Source organism: Geospiza fortis, unplaced genomic scaffold, assembly GCF_000277835.1.
Source record: "Geospiza fortis unplaced genomic scaffold, GeoFor_1.0 scaffold54, whole genome shotgun sequence".
Lineage (NCBI taxonomy): Eukaryota > Metazoa > Chordata > Aves > Passeriformes > Thraupidae > Geospiza > Geospiza fortis.
This window is the reverse complement of record NW_005054301.1, coordinates 15,986,452-16,007,511: the sequence shown is the minus strand read 5'-3', so window position 1 is coordinate 16,007,511 and position 21,060 is coordinate 15,986,452. Positions and strand designations below refer to the sequence as shown.

The 21,060-nt window shown below is 43.0% G+C and overlaps 2 protein-coding genes across 3 annotated transcripts in view; both read right to left on the bottom strand.

Moving 5' to 3' along the window:
* RAD51B (RAD51 paralog B) overlaps positions 1-21,060 on the bottom strand; it is a 394,406-nt gene that overhangs the window by 366,313 nt on the left and 7,033 nt on the right. The gene's annotated exons all lie outside the window — the stretch shown is intronic.
* The window catches only part of TMEM229B (transmembrane protein 229B), a 33,131-nt gene continuing 18,998 nt past the window's right edge, over positions 6,928-21,060 (bottom strand). Inside the window, exon 3 of the mRNA XM_031064358.1 lies at positions 6,928-10,505. Coding sequence (XP_030920218.1) covers positions 9,976-10,479 — 504 coding nt within the window. The 5' untranslated portion in view covers positions 10,480-10,505 and the 3' untranslated portion in view covers positions 6,928-9,975. The remainder of the gene's footprint in view (positions 10,506-21,060) is intronic.

Sequence of the window (21,060 nt, the reverse complement as noted above, 5' to 3'; positions counted from 1 at the left end):
TGAGTCCATATAGAAGGCTTGGCAGAATGCCCTGTGCTTTTCAGATATTTTTTGCTGGTAAAAGAAAAATCCTCCTGCAGGGCTGTAGAGCCAGCCCCCTAAAGCCCTTGACCCTGACTGTGTAATCTCCCTGGAGACTCAGTGCACATGAAGAAACATAATCTTCTTGAAGCATCTGCTGTCTGTATTGTGTTAAACTATGACCAGGATGCAACTGTCAAATCTCCAGCTCACTCCTTGCAGAATCCTTTACAGGGCAATAAAAAAAGCAATATCTCTCTATTGCTTTAAGGAGGGATATTTTATCGTGGCTGCAACCTGAGAGGTTTCTGTATCCAGCAGACATTTCACATGCTTTGTGTCCTGGGAAGGTAACAGCACACAACAGATGGGAAATGGAGCCGTTTCGCGAGGTCATGGTCACGGCATCACATGCCAATCCTCTGCCCACTGGGACCTCATGGCGCTTGAGCTGTGCTGGGGAAGCCAGGAAAGCTTTCCTGCTTGCCCAGTGACAATTGGCAAGGGGGCCTGGGAGGACAGTCCTGGCAAATAGATCAGTCTGACAGATCAGCTTTCCTGCTGGGCCTGAAAGGGAAGGAGAAATGTTTCTTTTCATGGAAGACACAGAGAAAAGGGGTGTCTCCTGTTTTTTATGTATTTTTCTGATCCAGTTGAGGACTTGGTCTCTGCTCTGAAGACATAGGTGTAGGGAGTAGAAAAAGAGTGCTTTAAATAGCAAGGAAAGAACAATCAATATGGCTTGCCAATGATACTCAGATCTGCTCTTGTTTCAGTTTGCTCTATTTTTTTTCAACACTGTAAACTCATCTCCTTGACATCTGCCCTGCCCTTGCTCTCAGTCTCGGTCTTCCCTTCCCCCACTTCTCCCTTTAATGCTGGTGTCCTCATTTCCCCTTTTGTACATATAACCCTTTCACTATGTGGGGATTAGTATCTCACTCATAAATATGTGAAATAGATACACAGCTGATTTAATTTGCTGGGTTTTCCAGGGCTAGCGAGACAGACTGGCATGAGGAGAAGGTTATTTTCTAGCAGGTCAGCTGAAGAAAACATCTTGGGTGCAGGATGACTGATGTGAAACACCAGCACCAGTCCAGGAGGGAGACCTCAGGGCGCAGAGAGAAAGTAGTAAAACATAAGGGCTAGGCAAATATGGAAGAGCAGAAGACAAAATCAAAGATGTCTCTGCTTCTCCCATTTGTTATGTATCTTCCAGGGAGAAATGAGAAATGTGGGGGACATGAGAAGAAAAATGGGGCCAGAAATCCACCCTGACTGCAGTGGTTCAAGTTGTTGGTAACTCATTCAGGAAGAGATGCCAGAGAAGCCAAGAATAATGCTGGTCTAGTGAGATGGTGGCAAGCTAGGAGGGAGGCAGAGGTCTGGGACATGGGGAGGAAATGGCAGTACAAACTGTGTAACTGGATGGGGGTGCCCAGATTGGGGACACAGCTGATCTGAACAGGGATTCCTGAGGAGGGGGAGAGTGGCCGTGAGGAGGTGACAACAAAGAGCTGGAGATAACAATGCTGTGAAGCCCCAGCCAAGAAAAAATTGTCAAGTGGCAAGGATTAAGTCACCAGATACAAAACAGGAAATAGAGATGAACACTATAGCCCTAACAGGCAATAAGACCTTGCCAGGAGGCAGCTACTGAGGCAGAGAGGAAGGACAGGGTGGGCAATGGAAGATAAAGCAGAGAAATTAGGTTTAATGAAGCATACATGACAGCAGTCGAGGCCAGGCTTACTGCTGGCTTTGCCAGCAGCCCTAAGGTTGTAGGCAGCCTTGCTGTAACACCATGAGCTTCATGCTGGGTGCATGCCCAGAGGTCAGAGGCCAGGACAACTGCAGCCTGTGCTGTTGTTTGGAGATGTTTGTGCTACTTTCAGCAGTCATGCAGCACAAAGCCCTACCATAAGCAAACTGCTGGGGGCCATGCTGCCCTTACTGCAAGATCAAAGGACAGCTGTGCTTTGTCATCACACTTGTCAAGCAAAGTATCATTATCATTACCATGCTAACTCAAATCAGGCCCTGCTGAAGAGCCAGTTCACCATCATTAAAAAGCTGTTTTGCTAGAGAATGCCAGCATCTGGCTAAGGTGGACACCTGTGTGTCACCTGAAGAGGAGTTGCACAGAGGAGGCTTCTAGTGTGCCACAAGCCATGCTCCACTCTGGTGTTGCTGGCATGCTCAAATCTTTATCAGGGATTTGTCTTCCTGGATGGAAATCCACTTTCCTGGATGGAAAGGGTCCACAGAGGTACCTCTTGGACATTTTGGTCAAGCCCTTTCATTGGTGGAACAGAGCTGGGATGTTTACTCTTATCCTTGAAAATTTCAAGAAACTATTTTTAATGCTTACTCTCTCTGATAACTTAGCACTTACAGATCCAGTTAGGGACATGCTTACATCAATGTGACCACAAAGGCACAAGGCCTGGCCTGGACAATTGCAATGTGACTGAGATTGGAGACAGCAGACAGATCCAGTGGCCAAAAGATGGAGCAGCAGCAGAACAGGACGTCTAGGATCAACATTGCAGCCTGGGTGGGAGTACTTTTGGTTGATACCTTAGCTGAGAAACAGCAGTGGATGGGATGGGTTGGACTCAGCAGGGTCCACACTGCTATCCTGAGCAACAGTAGAGTGCATACAGACTGGAAACCAAACCCTATCAAAGGAACCAGAAGGTCCCCAAGTGATCACTCCCCTTTTTATAAAGATGAAGCAGGATAGTATGGTATGTTTGCCTTAATCTGATTTAAACATCGTATGTTAAACATGTTTGAAAAACCTAGGCTTAACTTCCCTCTCTGAGCTGACTGCTCATCGATTAGAGTCTTTCATCCCCTGATACATGTAACTGAGGCCACATCAAAGCACACAGACATGCAGCTTGAAAGGCCAAGAACATCCAACTTAGATCTTAACCTTCTTCATATGTATGTGGGCTTTATTTTGGATATTTTCTGGATTTCATCTGCTCAAGAAAGTGGCAATGAGTGGGCAGCTAAACAGGGGATGGCTCTTCTTTGCTGGTAGAAGTTACAATGCATGTATGCCATCAGCATACACTATGTTTGTGCATCTAAACACACTCACTATATGTATACACATTTATATGAAGGATAAGGTGAAATTATGAATTAGTCTACATTCACTGAAACTCATAGAGATTGAACAGAGAATCTTTTTGCTGAATTTAGCCATGAAAACCTATTGTGTACCATTGTGAGGAAGGTAGAGCAAACACACTGAACAGTAATTTCATACTTCCTGCTGTATTTGTGCCTGAAGGCAAGTGTGTAAAATGTTTTCTGCTCTTCAAAGCACTGACAACTGCAGCTGTCGGGGGCTTCAATAGAAGGTACAGCTCATCAGCAAATATTTAACACAGCATTTTTGTTCAACTGCCAAAGGTGGGGTTGAGACTTGGGGTAGGGGAGCTTGGGTACCTCTCACTGCAGCATGGGCTTACAGTGAAGATAAAGCATGGAAAAGGATGGGATACCCCAAAGGAGCTGCTGGAGAAAGAGAAGCAGTAGAAAGAGCTATGGTATCAGATGAGTGGTCTGACAACAGAAACAGCATCACAGATAAGCTCTGTAGTAACTGCAACATGAGCTGATCGAGCAGATGGTCACCTCAGTTTAGCCTTTAACATTGCTTGTTGCCCCTAGCAATATTTACCCAAAAGTACTCTACTGATGGAGATGGGATTATGTAGCAGACAGAGGGAATCAGTCCTATTTTATACAAGATACTGGGCTGCCTATCAGCTCTGACAGTCCCTTCATGTGCTGGCTTTGACTTGGGCAGACACAGCATTGTCATGATATGCACAACCATTTCTGGGACAGCTTCACATGGTGGAAACCAGGTAGCACTTCCCCAGTTTCCCAACTTTGTCAGAATATTATTACCTCACTCCACAAATCTGGAAACTTGATTAAGAGGTAGTGTTAAACTCCCTTTTCTCTTTCTGAAATGACCTTTTGGGAACTGTCAGGACATTTTCATCAGCTCTTGATCAGTGCTATTTGGGGTTAATTCTGAACCATTTCAGTAATTCTTCAGAAGCAAGAATTATTTTATTCGTTTGTGAAAAGCACTTCAAAGATCCTTCAGTGAAATGTGAAAATACTTTTATTCTCATTCTCAAAATACTAAGGTAAAGAACCACTTTGAAATAGTAATATAGAAATGCTGCAAAGGTGATTAACTACAGTGGAAAGCAACATTCTTCACTGGAAAGTGTCCCATATTTGAAAGGCCAGACATCTCTAAGCATATGCATATCTCACCTCTTTAATGAATATTGTCTCAACTGCATGTTTATGTATTTTTATTGTACTTCCTCCTCTTTCTTCTGCATTATAGCATTAAAGCAGGATCACATGCCAAACAACAGTATAAACAAACAGCATCACCAGATACTTAAGGGTCTTTAGCTCCTAAATTGACTAAAGCATAAATACAAACTGACGTCAAACATTTGGGATTACCATTTTAAAACTGCTATTTTCTGAAACTAATGAAGGCCATTCATATCAGAAAATTCAGTGCCTACAGTAGGAGGAGTGAGCTGCCCAGACTCCAGAGTAAGGAGTCAAAGAAATGGTCTGCATCTCTTAGAATAAAAACTACCAATTTGCTTTAGACCTATGAGAAGTGTCAAATGCAGATAATATAAAGAGATTCTTTCAACCTAACGCTTTAAGATTTGGGAGTGTCACCCACCAGTCCTTGCTCTGCTACCATTATCAGCAGTGTTTTTATCACCCCCTCTACTCATCACAGTCCTGGTACAATGGAAGCCCATCCTGGCTGCAGACTGGAGCTGCACAGCACACACCATGCAATGCAGAGTGCAGTTTTGTGATGATACTGACCTGCTCCAGAGCTGTAAAAAGTCACCTTCCACATTTGGTCTTCAGGGTCTCAATTAAACTGCTGAAATCTTAAACAAGTAAGAGCACAAATAAGATAAGAAGCAGTGATGAAGCTTATATAGGAGCTCTTTCTCTCTCTTAAACATGGAATTTAGAGTACATTTTATAAGGCAAAATGAATTCCTGGGTAGGCGTTGCTACTATTTCAGGTCCCAAAGTGGTATAGCCAAATGGCAGCACACTCTGAGGTGTGTCTATTCTGCTTCTCAACATGATTAACTCAGCAGGATGGAGAACAGCACTATATGGCTCTTAAGACCTATATTGGCTTAATGAGCATTAGCTTGCACATCCCAAGGTGACATATTTTTCCACAAAGTTTTAAGTTGGGAATAGCCTAGAGAGAAAGAGGACTGGAGATTTTGACACTCCTCCTAGTTCAGAGTAAGTTCAAGCAATCATATATACTTTGGGACAAGCTAACATTTTTGTTTCCACAAGTAGGGAAGATTTCAGTGGGAAAGCACAACTTTATATTTGAAGATGTGGTGCCTTTGGACACAAATTAACCAGTGCATCCCCAGCACCTTTTCCTTCCACATCTGTGCTAGTTGCCCAGGGGCCAAAAGCAGAGCAGGTTCTGGGGGCACTGCCTGCTTCTGTAACTTCCCCTCTTGTTCACAAAGGTTTGACCCGTGGTCAAACCCTTGATGGAGCAAAACCTTGCCATGCTAGAAGATAATAAGCTACTCCACATGGTACAAATTCACTGTGAGGTCTATGGAAGCCTTGCTTGTGATGAGCCTGAAGTTCAGAGCCTTCCAGCTCTTAAAATCAAAGTTGCTGTTCCCAATCGGAGACAAGCCTGTGTTAGCATAAAACCTTGAGTGGTACCAAGGCCTCTGAGCAGCTGCAGAGCTTGCTCCATTCTCTGGGACAGAAGGTGGAAGGAAGGGAACGTGCCTTCCCCAGCAGCTGGCTCAGGACACACCAGGAGGAGTAAAAGATGACAGGTTCAAAGGGAGGCCATTTGCCAAACAAGGACAATGCTCATCTGCTCTCACCAGCTCTGTGACCCAAAGTGGTCTTTAGGTGCCAAAGCAGCTGGGTAAGGTGACACACGTTACTAACAGCTCCTGGTTTGGTAAGAGGCCATATAAGAAGAAAATTTTCCTTCTACAGCAGAGGATGGACAGAAGGATTTGGTAGCTGCCGGTGTGCAGGAAGGAAGGGGAAGAGAGTATTCTCCCCCTCAGGTGGTTCAGCTGCACTTTGCAGGCAGAAGTGGAGGAAAAGAGCTCAGGTCTGCATGCCTCCCCCTTGAATACAGGGCAGATTGCATGTAGTCAGGGCCTAGGATAAATTGAAATAGAAAAACATTTCGTTTCAGTTCACATCTTGGTTGTGGCTCATGTTTTATTTACAGAAAGGTCAGAAGTTTCCATGAGTGAAGAAATCCCCTTTCTTTCTCTGCAGGTTTTAGAAAACTAGTCAGCAGCAGAGCTATGCTAAACTCAGGACTTCAGTCACCTGCTTCCTAATTCTCAAAGCAGCTAAAGCCTTGCAGTCTTTTTTTACCTTTTATAGTCACAGGACTACTCAAGCAAAATCTTGATTGGATTATTCTGCTTTAATTACAAAACGCACTCAGACCAAAGGCGCAATAGTACCTGGTACGTATGTACACATTTCTCTCAATTATAACACAAAATACCAAAATGCCATCTGGTCCTGCTGTAGATCAAACATTCCCCTCTGGCAAGATCTTTGGAGTATGAGCAGATACCACAGTAATGTTTGAACTGCCTCTTGTGTGATGGACACCAGACTCTGTATTTATTTACCATACACTTTGAGATCCTTTAGGGTGTACTGTACATGAGACAAGTAAGAGACAGATGCAAAACTGGAACATTGGGGAGTCCATATCCCACCACCCTCTGAAAAAGAAAGGCAGAGATCAGGGTCACTTTCTCTTTGCTGCAGTTAGGACAAGGTAGATAAATCACAAGGTTTTTTTATTGCTGGTGAACTCAAAACAGGCAACTTTAATCTACTGAGGAAGATACACATACAAACAAATGTTAGGCCTTGTGCGTTTTTTTCCTTCTTAATGTAAATGTCTCTTCAACTTCAGTCCAGCTCCCGAGCTCTCACTGAGCTGCCACTGAGATCCTGGTAACATGCTCTGGGCAGTTCTGCAAGATGTTATAAGAAGCATCACATGTATTAAAAAGGGAGATTTTGCAGAAAAGACAAAGCTTTGACAGCAGCCACGTTGCTCAGAAAGGAGAAGTCTGGCTAATCCTGATGCATTAGGTATGTGGTATTATACACAATTAAATTATTTAAGAATTTGCCAGGTCCTTTTCTGTTTCTGGTGTGCAAGCTGCAAGTAAAGTGCACTTCTGGGTATAAATTTCCACTCTATGAAGATGCAGTAGCTGGGTGGTACACGTCAGACACCAGTGGAAAGCAGACTACAACAGCTGTTTCAATGACACAGGCAGTAAGAACAATGCCCTAGGATACTAGATGCTGCTGGGAAACCCTTCCATATTTTGAGAAGTTAAATGTTACCTCACTCAGCAAAATACAAATAAAATGTCATTTACATGGGACCTTCTAAGGTACAGACAATAACAGACACAACTGCTATTGCACACCAGGTTAGCTCTGCAGACAGCCAGTCTTCCACTCCATATTGCCAACTCCTTTTAACCTTTCCAAAGAGTTTTGTAACAGCTAAGGAGAAAGCAGGGATCCTAAGGATCTTTCTATAAAGCTGAGGGTTTGACATGATGTGGGGGTGGTGTAGGAGGCAGCACAACACCACATTTTAGCTATGCTGTGAGAGGACAACCCAGCTTTAGACACTGCATTTGATGATCATGACATAACCAGGGCCAAAATGGTGGGATCCCAACTCTCATCCGCACCTTGCAATTCTTGTTCTGCTCCAGTAGAGCTCATCTACATTATTCCCCACACAAAACTCTTTTTTTTTCCCTCCATGTACAGTTTCAGGTGACTATTTTGTCCAGGTCTGTACTCCCAAGACCAACAAGGCTGATAAACTACATACTGTTCCTCTGATTTCATAACACTGGCATCACAGCATCAAAAGAACTATCTGTTCAGTGTTTGTTCTCTTTTAATTTAATGAACTGCAAAAAGGGAACTCTAAATACCCACCTAAGTATTCTCAGTGATTTGGGATACATTGCATATCCAGGGCAGATTCGATTAACTCCTTGCCATCACAGTTTTCATGTGTCCATTGCCAGCAATGGATGCCATATGAAAAGGGGAAGGAAAGGAATAAAATAATTGCTCTCTGTGCAATAACAAAGAAGGATTAACACTGCCCTGTAAGAGAAGAACCAAGAAACAATTCTACTCACAGGGCCAGCAGTGCTTTTCCTCTCAGGAATGGCTGCACCAGGGCAAGAGCAGGTTCATAGCTGAGCACCCCCTACCAGAGATAAGGGACATATACTGAAATGGCCCAACTATTTCCAAAAGAGTGGAATCCTACAACAGATTTGCATTTCAAGACAAATTGTCCCTGGTACAGCTCTGCTGACTGTGGTGGAAGAACAAAGAAAAATTAATCTGGCATTATGGGACAACTCTGGCAAACCTTCCCCATAAATCAGTTCAGGAGTGAGACATCTGACAGCTGGAAGCTCTCTGTTTCTTGCTAACTTCAAAGGCCAAGACATGACTGTGAATTCCAAACTTGTGGCTGCCACTATCAAACACCTTTCCTGCACCATAGGTATCCTTGTTCTCCATAAGTGCTCCCAACAGGTTAAATTTCAAACTGTCTCTGGTGCAGGTAGGTCTACAGTGAAGCACAGCAGTCCCTCCTGCTCCACCTCTCTATCTCTGCTCTCACACCCTAACTCAAAGCCTCATTCAGGCAGAGCATGAAGAAGTGCATGCTTTTCAGAGGCAGGTGTTTTGGTTTTTGTTGTTTTTGTTGTTGTTTGCCAGTGCTGAAGGAACATGGGAGTCAGTGCCAGAGGACCAAATCCTGGGTTAGCCACATGAAGGTTTTGACCTTCAAATACAATGAGCTGCAGCCAGACTAAGTCATTGACATCACCAAAAACAGAGGAATCCCTGGAAAGGAAGGCAGAAAAGTCTTGTGAGCTATATAGTCTCTACAAGGTTTGCATGGCTGAGATGGGAGCTGGAATCTGCAGCAAGATCTGCTTTGGGGGGACAAAGGAGATGGGAAGACTTGCACTATTTCTCATGCCTTTTGCCAAGATTCAGATAGCACAGATTATGGTAAAAGTCACTTGGCAAAAAAGGCCTTTTTAGAAAAAAAAAAGGAAGGAAAAAAAAAAGAAGGAAGAAAAAAAAAAGAAAATATTTCTATTGAGTATCAGAAGTATCAGGACGAGATTTCAAAAAGTACAATATCCATATAAGTTCAGCATGATGTCCAGCACCAGATTATTTCATGGTGCAACAAAGAACCTGGGGAGAGGCCAGTGGGACCTGGTGAGGGGAACACCATCTACCTCCCCAGCAGACTGCCAGTCTTAGGTACTTCTCAACAGCAGATGGATTTTGCTTATTCCTGCAGCATCTCAGGTCCCATGGGAGGTATTGGTTGCAAGCAAGCACCTGAATATTGCCTAATGGAGTAAGCCAATCACTAACTCAGCTGGCGTGTCCATGCCCATCCACTGATTAGGTGGGATTTTTTAGGATGCATTTCTGCCGTAGCATTTCTTTTTTCTTCTTTCTCCACTTTAAAGTGTAAGCAAAAGGACTGCTTTTATCAGTAATAAGTTAAAATCAGAAACAACCTAACTAACAAGTAACTGATATTGGTCCTTGGAGCCCAAAGAGTAAAATCCATAGAAAATCTATTGGTTCCAATTTTTCTGGTATATCCCATGCACACCCCCATCAGAAAAACGGGGTTATGAATCTTATACAGCAAGGAGCAGTACCTCAGAGCCAGAGCTGGCTGTCACTGGTAGAGATCTGGGCTCTCTCAGATTGCTAAGTATGGCTCTAAGTGGCTGCTCAATCTGTCTTCACATGGCCATTGGCCAAGGCAACGGGCGTGGTGGGGGCCCCAGGCTCGGCAGTCTCATCAAATCGTAAGCGCAGGGTGTTTCTGATCACCAGCTGCTCCATGATGAAAGAAGCACAAAACCATGGGATGGCATACTCCAGGGTGATCAGGCCCATGAAGTCAAAATCAAACTGGGAATAGTCCCATGGGCAGGCATTGAACTGGCGTAGGATGAGGCCAGTGGTGAACTCCCAGAGGTATGTCCACAGTGTGTAAATGAAGCAGCGCACTAAAATGTTACACTTGTCTTTGAGATACAGATACATCTTCTCCACAATGAGGATTGAGGTGCCATAGATGAAGAGTGCCCACACACTGGTAACACCAGGGAACTTCCAGTTGAAGTTGACCACAAACTCCCAGGCAGCTGTGAACATCACCTCACAGAAATAGCCGTGGATGGCATAGAGGTACCATCGTGAGAAAGCGGTCAGAGGTTCTGCCGCAGCCATTCTTCTGCACTCACCCCAGCAGCACTCTGAAAGGAAGAGGGAGAGAGAGGGAGAGAGGAGTCAACGAGGATGTCACAAGTCCTTGTCCCCCAGATGGCAGCACACAAACTTTTAACAATGGATAAATCTGAGAAAGAAGTGACTCTCATTTTCACCACAGCAGATTTTAAGTCCTGGGAAAAGGTGGCATTTTACAGGGCTCCATGACTCAGCATGGGCCTGAACAACATATACTGCTCTGCCCCAAAAATGGGACGTTGCTGGTATTACATTGGCGATAAGGAGGGAGTTGATAAGTACAAGCGCTTTGCCAGGAGCGAGGTTGCCAAAGAATTTACTGGTTGCAAGTCAGCAGAAAAACATAGTCATCCCACAAGGAGTACACATCACCTGTTTACTCTTTTCAAGAAACAGCACTATACCTTACTTTTCTGATTCTACTGTGGAATAGATTAATTGAACACAGCATTGTAAAACTGGGCCTTTCCAGCTCTTGCCTACAGTCTCGATACCCAAAATGTTTACTGTAGTCTAAAACTGAGCTTTGATGGGAGCTACAGCAAGGGAACTGGAGGAGAAAATGCAAAGATTTTTACACTTACAGACACCATACCTTGCACTCATTATCCAGCTGAACTTTTATTTTGCCTGTTGAAGAACTCATCCATATTATGGCTAGCATTTGTAAAATAATTTTCTTATGGTGTCAGACTTCCTGATACCAAGTCAAAAAGTACAAAAGAGCCACTGAAATCCATTCAGATTTGGCTTCAGGACAGCAAAGCACAAAGGAGGAGAATAAAAAGGAACAGCTGAGCCTAGAGAGGGGTCGTTACTCATGATCAATAGGAAATGAGAACAAACTCTAATTGTCTATACAGACAGAAATTGGTGAAGAGTTTTTGAAAAGGCATAATTTGCTTATCACTGAGCTGTTTCATCACAATTAGCTTTTACACTTTTTGTAGAGATTCACAAGTCTGCCATGCTACAGTCAATTACATGAGGTGATTATAAGCATAATTTTACTGAAGCCTTGCAGACTTACACCACAGGATGAATTTGACCTTTCTCATTCTTAGAAACTTACTCTTTCAAGTTGAGTTTCTCTGGACTCTTTACCAAGCACTATTTAACTTGCTCTGTGCTTGTCAGTTCTGTGGCACAATGTCCTAGGGAAAGGAACACACTAACTTGATGTACAGTCACTCCATGCCATCTGGAAAGAGGCTGTTCCTGCCCTGCTCTGTAAACACAGTGCTTCTCTGAACAAAGTATTAGCAAGCAACTGACATTCTGATAGGAGATAAGAGAAACTTCTATAAGGAAAAACAGAACTATAAGAATAAACATGAAGAAGATATGGACAGGGGAATATTGAAAGTGAAAAGGACACAGCTGTATCCATGATCCGTTCACACCTCTCTTAACCAGACACACAAGAAACCAAAGCCTTGACAGTTCATATGATTTGGGTGCTTGAACAAAAACCCATTTTCTAATGGCAGAATCCATTTTACACAGGACACTGAGCCATCATTACATGCTACAGAGAAAGGTCAACAGCACATAGTGAGCTTGTAGGCGAACAAATAAAGAATCACTAGAGATTGCCTCATGTCTCCTAACAATTCAATCCCAAGAAACCCTGCAAGACAGCAGAGGAGGTGGCATATGAGAAATATGCAGGAGGTGTATGTCCACACAATCCATAAGAAACTGATGCATAAGGGCACTGCAAACCAAGGAGAGTTTGTCAATGTAATGTAACTTGGTTAGTTTGCCAACACAGTTGATAAACTTAGGACTCTGAATTCTCATATCATTACTCCATTCTGACATCATTTCAAGAACAAGTCAGAAATCAGAGGTACAGAAGTCAGGAAAAGCAGTAAGAAGGTGTCATGATTTAAACCCAGCTAGCAACTAAGTACCAGACAGCCACTTGCTCACTGCTCTCCAGTGGGATAGGAAGAAGAATCGGGGGGCGGGGGGGAGTAAAACTCATGAGTTAAGGTGAGTTTAATAACTGAAAAAAAGTAAAATGTAATAATAATGTAATTAGTTCAGTAATTAGCTCAGGTTAGAGCATGATGCTAATAATGCCAGGGTTCTGGGTTGGATCCCTGTATGGGCCATTCACTTAAGAGCTGGATCCTTGTGGGTCCCTCCCACCTCAGAATATTCTGTGATGTTTCTGTAATATGTAATGTCATTATCCAGAGAAGAAAACTATTGTAAGGATTTTACTAAGTTGCCAAGGGATTGTTGCTCTCTCTTCTGAGCCTAACTTCCTTCTTACGATATGCTTGCAAGAGTCCTCATAGACTTCCGGCTGATTAGGAGCAAGGAAGACAGGACAAATGCCAATCTGTGGTAGCCCAAACATAACCGGTTCCACTGTCCCAGGCACTAAGCAAATCCACAAATCACACCTCCTCCTGTAAAATATTTCATCCAAAATATAACAAAAAGGACACAGTAAGACATAAAGGGAATGGAGGATACATTTAGGGGGGCTATCACAAGCCACAGCACATCACTGCACAAGCTGGGGACTGTGCAATTTAATGGTTACAAGTCACTTGAGCATTTACAGAACAATTAAAACTGCAGCTTTTCCTAAGCATTGTATTTCCCAGCCACACCAAATTATTTGGTGCCGGTAAGCAATATTGCACAAGAAGGTCTCAAGAGGGACATAAAGGAGAAAAGTGTTGTTTTATTGGGCAGCAATTCATGATAAAAGAATCAAGCTGAAGAGCATGAGATTAGTGGGAGAAGCATTCAAACAGAAGGCCAAGACTGGATTCAGTAAGAAATGCAGATTTGTGAAAAGCCCTAAGTAGATAATTGAACTTGGTGATGCAAAACTTTTAATGGAGTGACAGTAATACTGATCAAAAGGCTCTGAGCACATGAGAGCTATTCAGTCTCCTCAGGAAAACAAATGACATTCATCACTGAGGCACTTATAATGGGATGGGCAGCAGCTTCCTGAAAATCAGAAACACAGCTGCCAGCTATGCAATTGTCTCAGCAGAGAGCAAACAATGCATGGAAACTGCTCATGGATGACCATGCTTGCATTGAGGCTGCTCGCACTCTGCCGTTTGGCGGAAAATAGGGAGCTTCTACATTCAAAGTTTTGAAAATACTTTCCATCAGCAGCAAATTATATTTCAAATAGTTAAAACAGAAATAGTTCCTCTAATACAAAGTTATTAGGAAGCCTGAGCTAGGCCAGCACAAAATCTTTCCTTCTTTCTCTAGCAGGACCTTCTTTTCCAGCTTGCTGAGAAAAAAAAAAAAAGAAGGAAAGTCTGTGGAAACCACACATGGACCTCCAAGGAAAACTCAGTCCTTTCTCTGACTGCCCTGTCTGTGCATAACTCGGCTGGCAATGAAGGGGCCAACCAAGAATCCACTCCACCTACAGGAAACAAGAACAGACCTAGCAGGGGAAAGTATATAAAGGACTGGGTTTCTCTATAGAAATCTGGTTGCAGCAACAAGTTCACTGAGGACACAAAGCTGAGAGGAGTGGCCAATACCTCCTAGTGCTGCACAGCCCTTCAGAAGGATCTTAACAGGTTGGAGAGATGAGCAGAAAAGAACTGCCTGAAATTCAAGACAAATGCTGGGTCCTTAACCTGGGGAAGAGTAACTCCATGTAAGGACAAGAGAAAATGGACAGAAATTGAGGCATGAAGTTCTACCTGAATATGAGGAAGAATTTCTCTACTCTGTGAGTGATCAAACATTGGACAGATTGCCCAGAGAGGTTGTGGAGTCTCCCTCACTGGAGATATTCAAGAACTGTCTGGATGCAATGCTGTGCAATGTGCTCTAGGATGACCCTGCTTGAGCAGGGAGGTTGGACCAGATGACCCACTGTGGTCCCTCCCAACCTGTCCCATTCTGTGATCAGGGCAGGACTTTGACTTATGGCTGCAAAAAAGCACCAAGATTACACTTTAATATTTCATAATTTCAGCTCTGAAATGGATATTAATAATCACCTAGGTTGAGGTAAGATACAGATAAAACTGATGCACCAGGCCAAGTAAGGAGAAAGGACTTACAGACTGCCCCACTTGGCGTGAGACCCCTCTGGACAAGAGAAGCACTTCCATACTCACATTCTGCTTTGCAGGTGATGCAGCCTTGGCAGGCAAGAGGGAAGGGATCAGAAGATGGACTGATGGTAAACCAAGGAATAATGGTAGATTTGTCTCACACAAGCACTGCAGGGGAGACCTCAGTGGATGTCATATTCATGCCTGATTAAGTTCTTGAGCACTGCCTGGCTCATTTTTTTTCAAAGCTCTTCTTTGCAGTGGCTTCGTGCCCATTTCCCTGCTACCAAGCCAAACTGTGCTTAAAAAAAGGTCTCTTACAGATGGTCTTTATTCCCTTTAATCCAGCAGAATTATTTAGATGCTCTGGATGAGTGTAACGAGACCTCCTCAAGAAACTCTGAATTAACTGTGAAGTGCTAATAAAAGAAAAACACAAACAAAAACCTCCATGAGACAATTCCCCTAATGAATTCTGAGTCTATGAATTCTGTCAGCTAATTGATCCACTGCAGGTAAACTTGAACTACTGCAGCATGTTTCATACTCATAATGCCTAGTTATTTCTCCAAGTTAAAAAGCTACAGCACAGTATTATTTTACAAATTAATATTTACTAATATTTCGTTCTATAACATGCATGTTCATATTTCTAAGGAATGCCTTAGGGATCTATAGCCCTATGTTATATATGACAATTACTCTTAAATTTGAAAAAGTGCAAAGGAGACATACACAGACACAGTAGGATACTTTAGTCTCTCCAAACGACAGGACCACGAGTAGCAAAAAGAACTGTTTCTCGTTACTTTTTAATTACTTTCATTGGCACATCATTGCAGCTACTCTTTCTTTCTTCAGACTGTGCTTTCTGTTCTTTTACTCTGTTCTTTCTTCAGACTGGGAGAATCAGACGTACATCTGCTTTTCTGCTTTAGCAAGGATTACAGTAGACTCAAGAACGTGTTGGTGAAACTTGACATGCATTTTTGCACAATACCTGTTTAACTGTAATTCCTCTTATCTTGCATTTTCCCTGTGAGTAAACACCTAACAAGCATACCTTTGCAACCATGGACAACATTGAATGAATATGCTGCAAATCTGGCTTCAACATTTTCACAGAGGTATCACACACCATTAGAAGTGAAGATTTACAGAACACTAGATGTGTATAGAACACTATGTACTAAATTTGGCCCCAAGACATTAGTTCATCAGTGTTTAAAGATTTATACAGTAAAGTCTTAGTGGTACTTATGTGCTGAAGCCATAACTCTGAGGAGATATTCATCCTTCAGGTAACTGAGAGCCTCAATTAACTGTGGCTCAGAAAATAGGATTTCAACTGTACTGAAATGTGGAAGAGCTCCAGCAGATCGATTAATCAAGCCCTGCAATGAAGCTAAAAGCATGCCACAGATGTCTCCAAATACAGACTCTCAGTGCTTTCAAAAAGGATCTGAAGCCCTTGGATTTTGGTCAGTTCTGAGTCATCTGTTTTTGCTGCTTTTTTCCATCAGGATGAACACTGTCTCCCTTCTACACATTGTGGGGTAAGAAAGCACAGTCTTATCTGTGTTTTCCCCTCATTTTTGTCTCTAGCTCCTTTCCCACAGAAGGCACATCATTTCCCTGCCACTCCTTGTTTTCTTGTTCCTTTGCCCAGTTCACTTTGTACCTGCTGGCAGCCTCTGATCCCTGTCTATCTTTCAAATCTGGTCCAAAAGGAATTGGGATACAGTAAAAAACCATGACGCCAAAAGGAGATTAAATGAATCCAATTACCAGCCTAACCCAAAGGGATGGGGAAGTGCAGTTCTTAGTGGTAATGCCTGTGTGTGGGCTGCCCAGAAGGTACCATTTCACAATAGAAAGGAGAAAGGTAGGGATTTCTTGGGAAGGAGTGTAGACGGAGGTTGACTTCTCAGAGGACAAAGAGAAAATATGAAGACATTGTTTAAAGAATAGCTTTGTAACTAAGGTGATCTCGTGAATTCCTGTAGAAGTGCAAAAAGTGGAGACTTTCCATGTCCTGCCGCACACATAGCAGGAAATGTTACATTACATGAACACACCTTAGCCCACAGTGACCACTCCAATTTGAGAACAGACTAAGGCTGTAGCTCTTTACTTACAGAGACCAATAGAAATGTTTTCTTTGTACCTGACAGAAGTTAAGACACCCAAGAGTCATGCAAGTAGCAGACTTGAAAGATACTATGAAAAATTACAGAGTCCAAACTTGACATTTACAAGTATTGAGCCCAAATCTCCCCAGCATCTCCTTCAGGCAAGGTCATGTTCTTCTCCGAGCCTGTTGCTGTAAGGCTCTTGTGCATTACCTGCTACCCTTCCCTGATTGGAAAAGCTGCCCTGAGTTCCCAACATTTGCTGATACTACTTCTCAAAAGTAGTTCTCAAAAACACCCAGCAAGAGCCCAGGTGCCCCTGATGTGGCCCCAGTACAATGCAGAGACTTGGATGCCAGGACTCTCCTGTAGTAGCAGGCAGAGCTTCCCATTAACAGTGAGGAGGAGGGAGCCAGCATTATGGAAGGTCTGTCCTCAAGGAGATGGCATGTTCTGGGAGCACAATCAGCTCTGAAAATCTTTATCAGCCATCCTTCAGTTTTGGGTGCTTAGTTGCTGGATTCACAGTTATCTTAACCTGGACAGTTGACTTCTTTCTCTGCAGTGAGAGCAGACCTGAGTTCCTAGAACCCAGTTTTCAAAAAGTGACACAGCTTCACACACCATGACTTCAGGCCCAGGTCTGAGCACTTAGAGTTCCCTCATGGGCAACTGCCTGACTCGTAAGCTCCTCCAAGCTGGGCCCCTTCACATCAAACCATGCATTCAAGTACAGTGCCAGGGAGATGGGTCATAAGGATGTCTCGTGAATCCTCAGACTAGACCTCAAGCCACCTTGGCATTCTTTTCCTACTGTTTCTGAATTTCTTATTGCCTCTCTCCCATGTCACAGAACACCAGACTGTTCTCTAGTTTGGACTGGACCATAGATAACCACTTTAAAGAAGGCAAATCAACTGGCTATATCTACATAAATTTGAATTTTATCCACAGCTGTATAGATATATAAAGATATAGAGACCCCTGCATATACTGTCCTATTTTATTTCCTGATTTGTCCACTTTTCCCCTCTACTTTAAGGGGATGGATCTTTTTCCTTAAAACTGCCTCTTCTGACTGTGTGCACTTTTGTGCTAAGGTGAGCTTTTACAAGCAATACACTACTATTGGATATATCGTACCTTCAACCTAGCAATCATTTATCACAGCTTCACAGAGCCTATCTGAAACCAGATCAATTTAATATTATGTTTATACCCTTCTTCCACATTTCCTGTTGTGACTGCAGTGTGTCCAAATGACCGTGTCCTACTGAACAGTCTCCCCAATAAAACCAACAGATTCATTGCTGAATACTGGAAGGAATTTTCAATCTGTATTTATTAGTCAACCTAAGCGTAACACTTTGGGTTCCTTAAGACAGAAAAGTCTGTATGTATGTGCACAGGGCTGCTTCAGAATATTCTAAATGCCTGAAGTCTAGGAATTTACCTTTCATGGTACAGCAAGCCCAGATCATGAAATAAAGCAATACCACAGCTTCAGACTGCTTTACAGATGTATCAGTTTATGGTTGAGACCCAACTCACACCCCTTTTCTGACATCCAGTCTACATATTCAGCCTTCTGAAAAATTTTAAACATTTCTTGTGAGTGGCAGCTAACATGCATCTGCTTCAAGATTCATGGAATGTAACTGCATTGTGTTACTACCACTTACTTCTTAACACCTGAAAAAGGAATTAAGTGTTCACCTTAGAAAAGAAAATCCTTATGAACTGCTAACTCTAATCCTAAACTCAGCAAGGATGTAAAAATACTACTCACCTCTTCACTCAACTGTCAGTCAGCACAGAAGACATTTTCCATTCTCAGCTGCAGAAAGATGGTACAGGTGCAAAAGGTCAAAGCACAATGATAACAGGGGACTTGAATTTGAGTCCACACACACAGCTACTGCAGTAGAAGACAGAGCAATTTTCTTGCTTGTGTATTTGTATTTATTCTGTTTTACATGCTTCAGAAAAGAAAATGTTCCAGAACACACACAGCTCTTTGTACATATTAATTTGATTCCCAGTGACTGACAATACATTCTCATAATTGAAACACAGGCACTAACTGGCCAAGATCCTTGGCCATCCCAGAAGAGAGACAAGATAACAATGCATTCTTTTACTTGCCTCTGGAATATGCTCTTTCCAGAACAGATAACTCATGTTGATGCATAATGCAGAAAGTTCATGTTCTCACTATCAGAGCTTCTCTTTTCTTTACAAAAGCACTGATGTTTCTCTGGACAATCCAGACAATACCTTTCACTGACCCTGAATTCCCTTTACAAAAGTATTTGTGATGGTCATGCAGGTGACTTAGGAACATGTGAAGACACAAGCGTGAAGAAGGAGGAGTTGGTGGCCCAGTGTCTCCATCCAGCAGAGGTTGTGATGTACAATCTTTCCCCACTGCAGGCTCCACAAGAAAATGCTCATGGCAGGAAGGATAAGCTACTGCAGATCCAGACTATCTTTTCAGTAACTTTGATCTTACTGCTTTGGTCAGATCAGAGACAAACATGATACTCAACTTCAAACAGCTTCAAGCCCAAAGATGGCTTGAGCATCTGTAATTTACTGGCCCACTTCCATCTCCCTCTCAATATCAGCTGACTCAGTAAAATCTATCACCTCTCCTTAGAAAAGGGAATATTGAGCTGAACAGACTTCACCTGGTTTCCAGAAGAGGCTTATTTTTGAAGTCTCATGGCAGCCTAGTAGCTGAATGCTATGAAACATAGGATATCCTCAGCTGAAACACTTAAAGAGCCATTTACACCAGATGGGAGCATGTAAGAGGAAATGGTAAGACCACAACTTCCCAGCCATGAGGTTCAGTTCATTCTTAACACCTCCTATACTTAGTTTCTTTTTTTGCCAAGTACCGAGCTTCCACTAATTTCTGTCAGCTTGTCAGAGGACATTTATTGCACTCTGCACCTGGTTGGAAAGACTCATTTTCCCCATGGGGTCTGTCAAGTACAACCAGAAAAGAAAACAACTATGGCTGTGGCATTCTCTGCAGCATGGAGACAAACCTGCCATCCTGGAGTCTCATCCACAGTAGAGGCTTTTCAATGGATGGATGATTCAACTGCCTTCCTGCCACTGAACTGTAACCTAAGGCTTTACCTAGCTACCATGTAATTGTGCTTTTGCATTTATACAGGGGAGACAAGAATAAGAGAATCTCAGAATAGTTTGGGTTGGGAGGGACCCCAAAGATCAATCCGGTTCCAACCAGCCTGCCATGGGCAAGGACACCTTCCTCTGGACCAGGTTGCTCAGGGCCCCATCCAACCTGGCCTTGAATGCTTCCAGGGATGGAGAATCCACAAATTCTTTGGGAAACCTGTTCTAGTGCACCCGTAAAACTTCTCTCTCTCGCTCTCTTGCAGCCCTCTTTAGGTACTAGAAGGTGCTCTAAGTTCCCTCTCAGAAACTTCTGTTGCCCGGGCTGAACACCCCGGCTGTCTTAGTCTGTCTGCACAAGTACTCCAGCCCTCTAATCAACTTGGTGGTCTTCCCCTGGACTCTTTCCAAAAGGTTGATGTCCTTCCTGTGACCCCAGAGCTGGATGCAGCACTCCAAGCAGAGTCTTATGAGGGCAGAGAGTTCCAGCACAGATCCCTGAGGAACACCATTTGTTCCTTGACATCCATTGGGACTCTGAGCTATTTGACCACCACCTTTTGGATGCAACAGTCCAAACAATTCCTTACCCACCGAACAAATCCATGTCTTGCCAATTTAGAGATAAGGATGTTACAGAAGTCCAAATAAATTACACTTGCACCCTTCCACTGATGGAGTCACTCCATCACAGAAAGCCACAGGGTTGATCAGCCAGAACTTGCCCTTGGTGAAGCTGAGCTGGCTGTCTTGAATCACACAAGTGTGTCCTGCCCCATTAATGACTGGCCACAGAGTTCCCAAACTAGCAGGGCTTTCCCAGGGTCACACTATTTTCTGCCCAGATCTTCACTTGTATACCCGCTTCCCTTAATACCCAACTTATGTTTTCGGCTTTCATTCTACCATCTCAAGAAAAGTTTAAAGATAACAACTAAACAACTGGTTGTTATTTTAGGAGGCACTGTTATTTAGCAGTTGTTATTTAAGCAGTGAGGAACTGACCCCTCCTTTGAGCAGACACTGAGCTCTCGCTGACTGAAATGCAATTCTGACAGTGACTTGTTTGTTTGCCTCCAGTAATCTGCATTACACCATTACTGCACCATACCATTCTAACAAATTAATTATTTGCATGACATGGTTTTACTAAATTTTGGATTTTGTATAAACATTTCATACACACATGCATACAGAGGTGCAAATTAATGAATTAATTT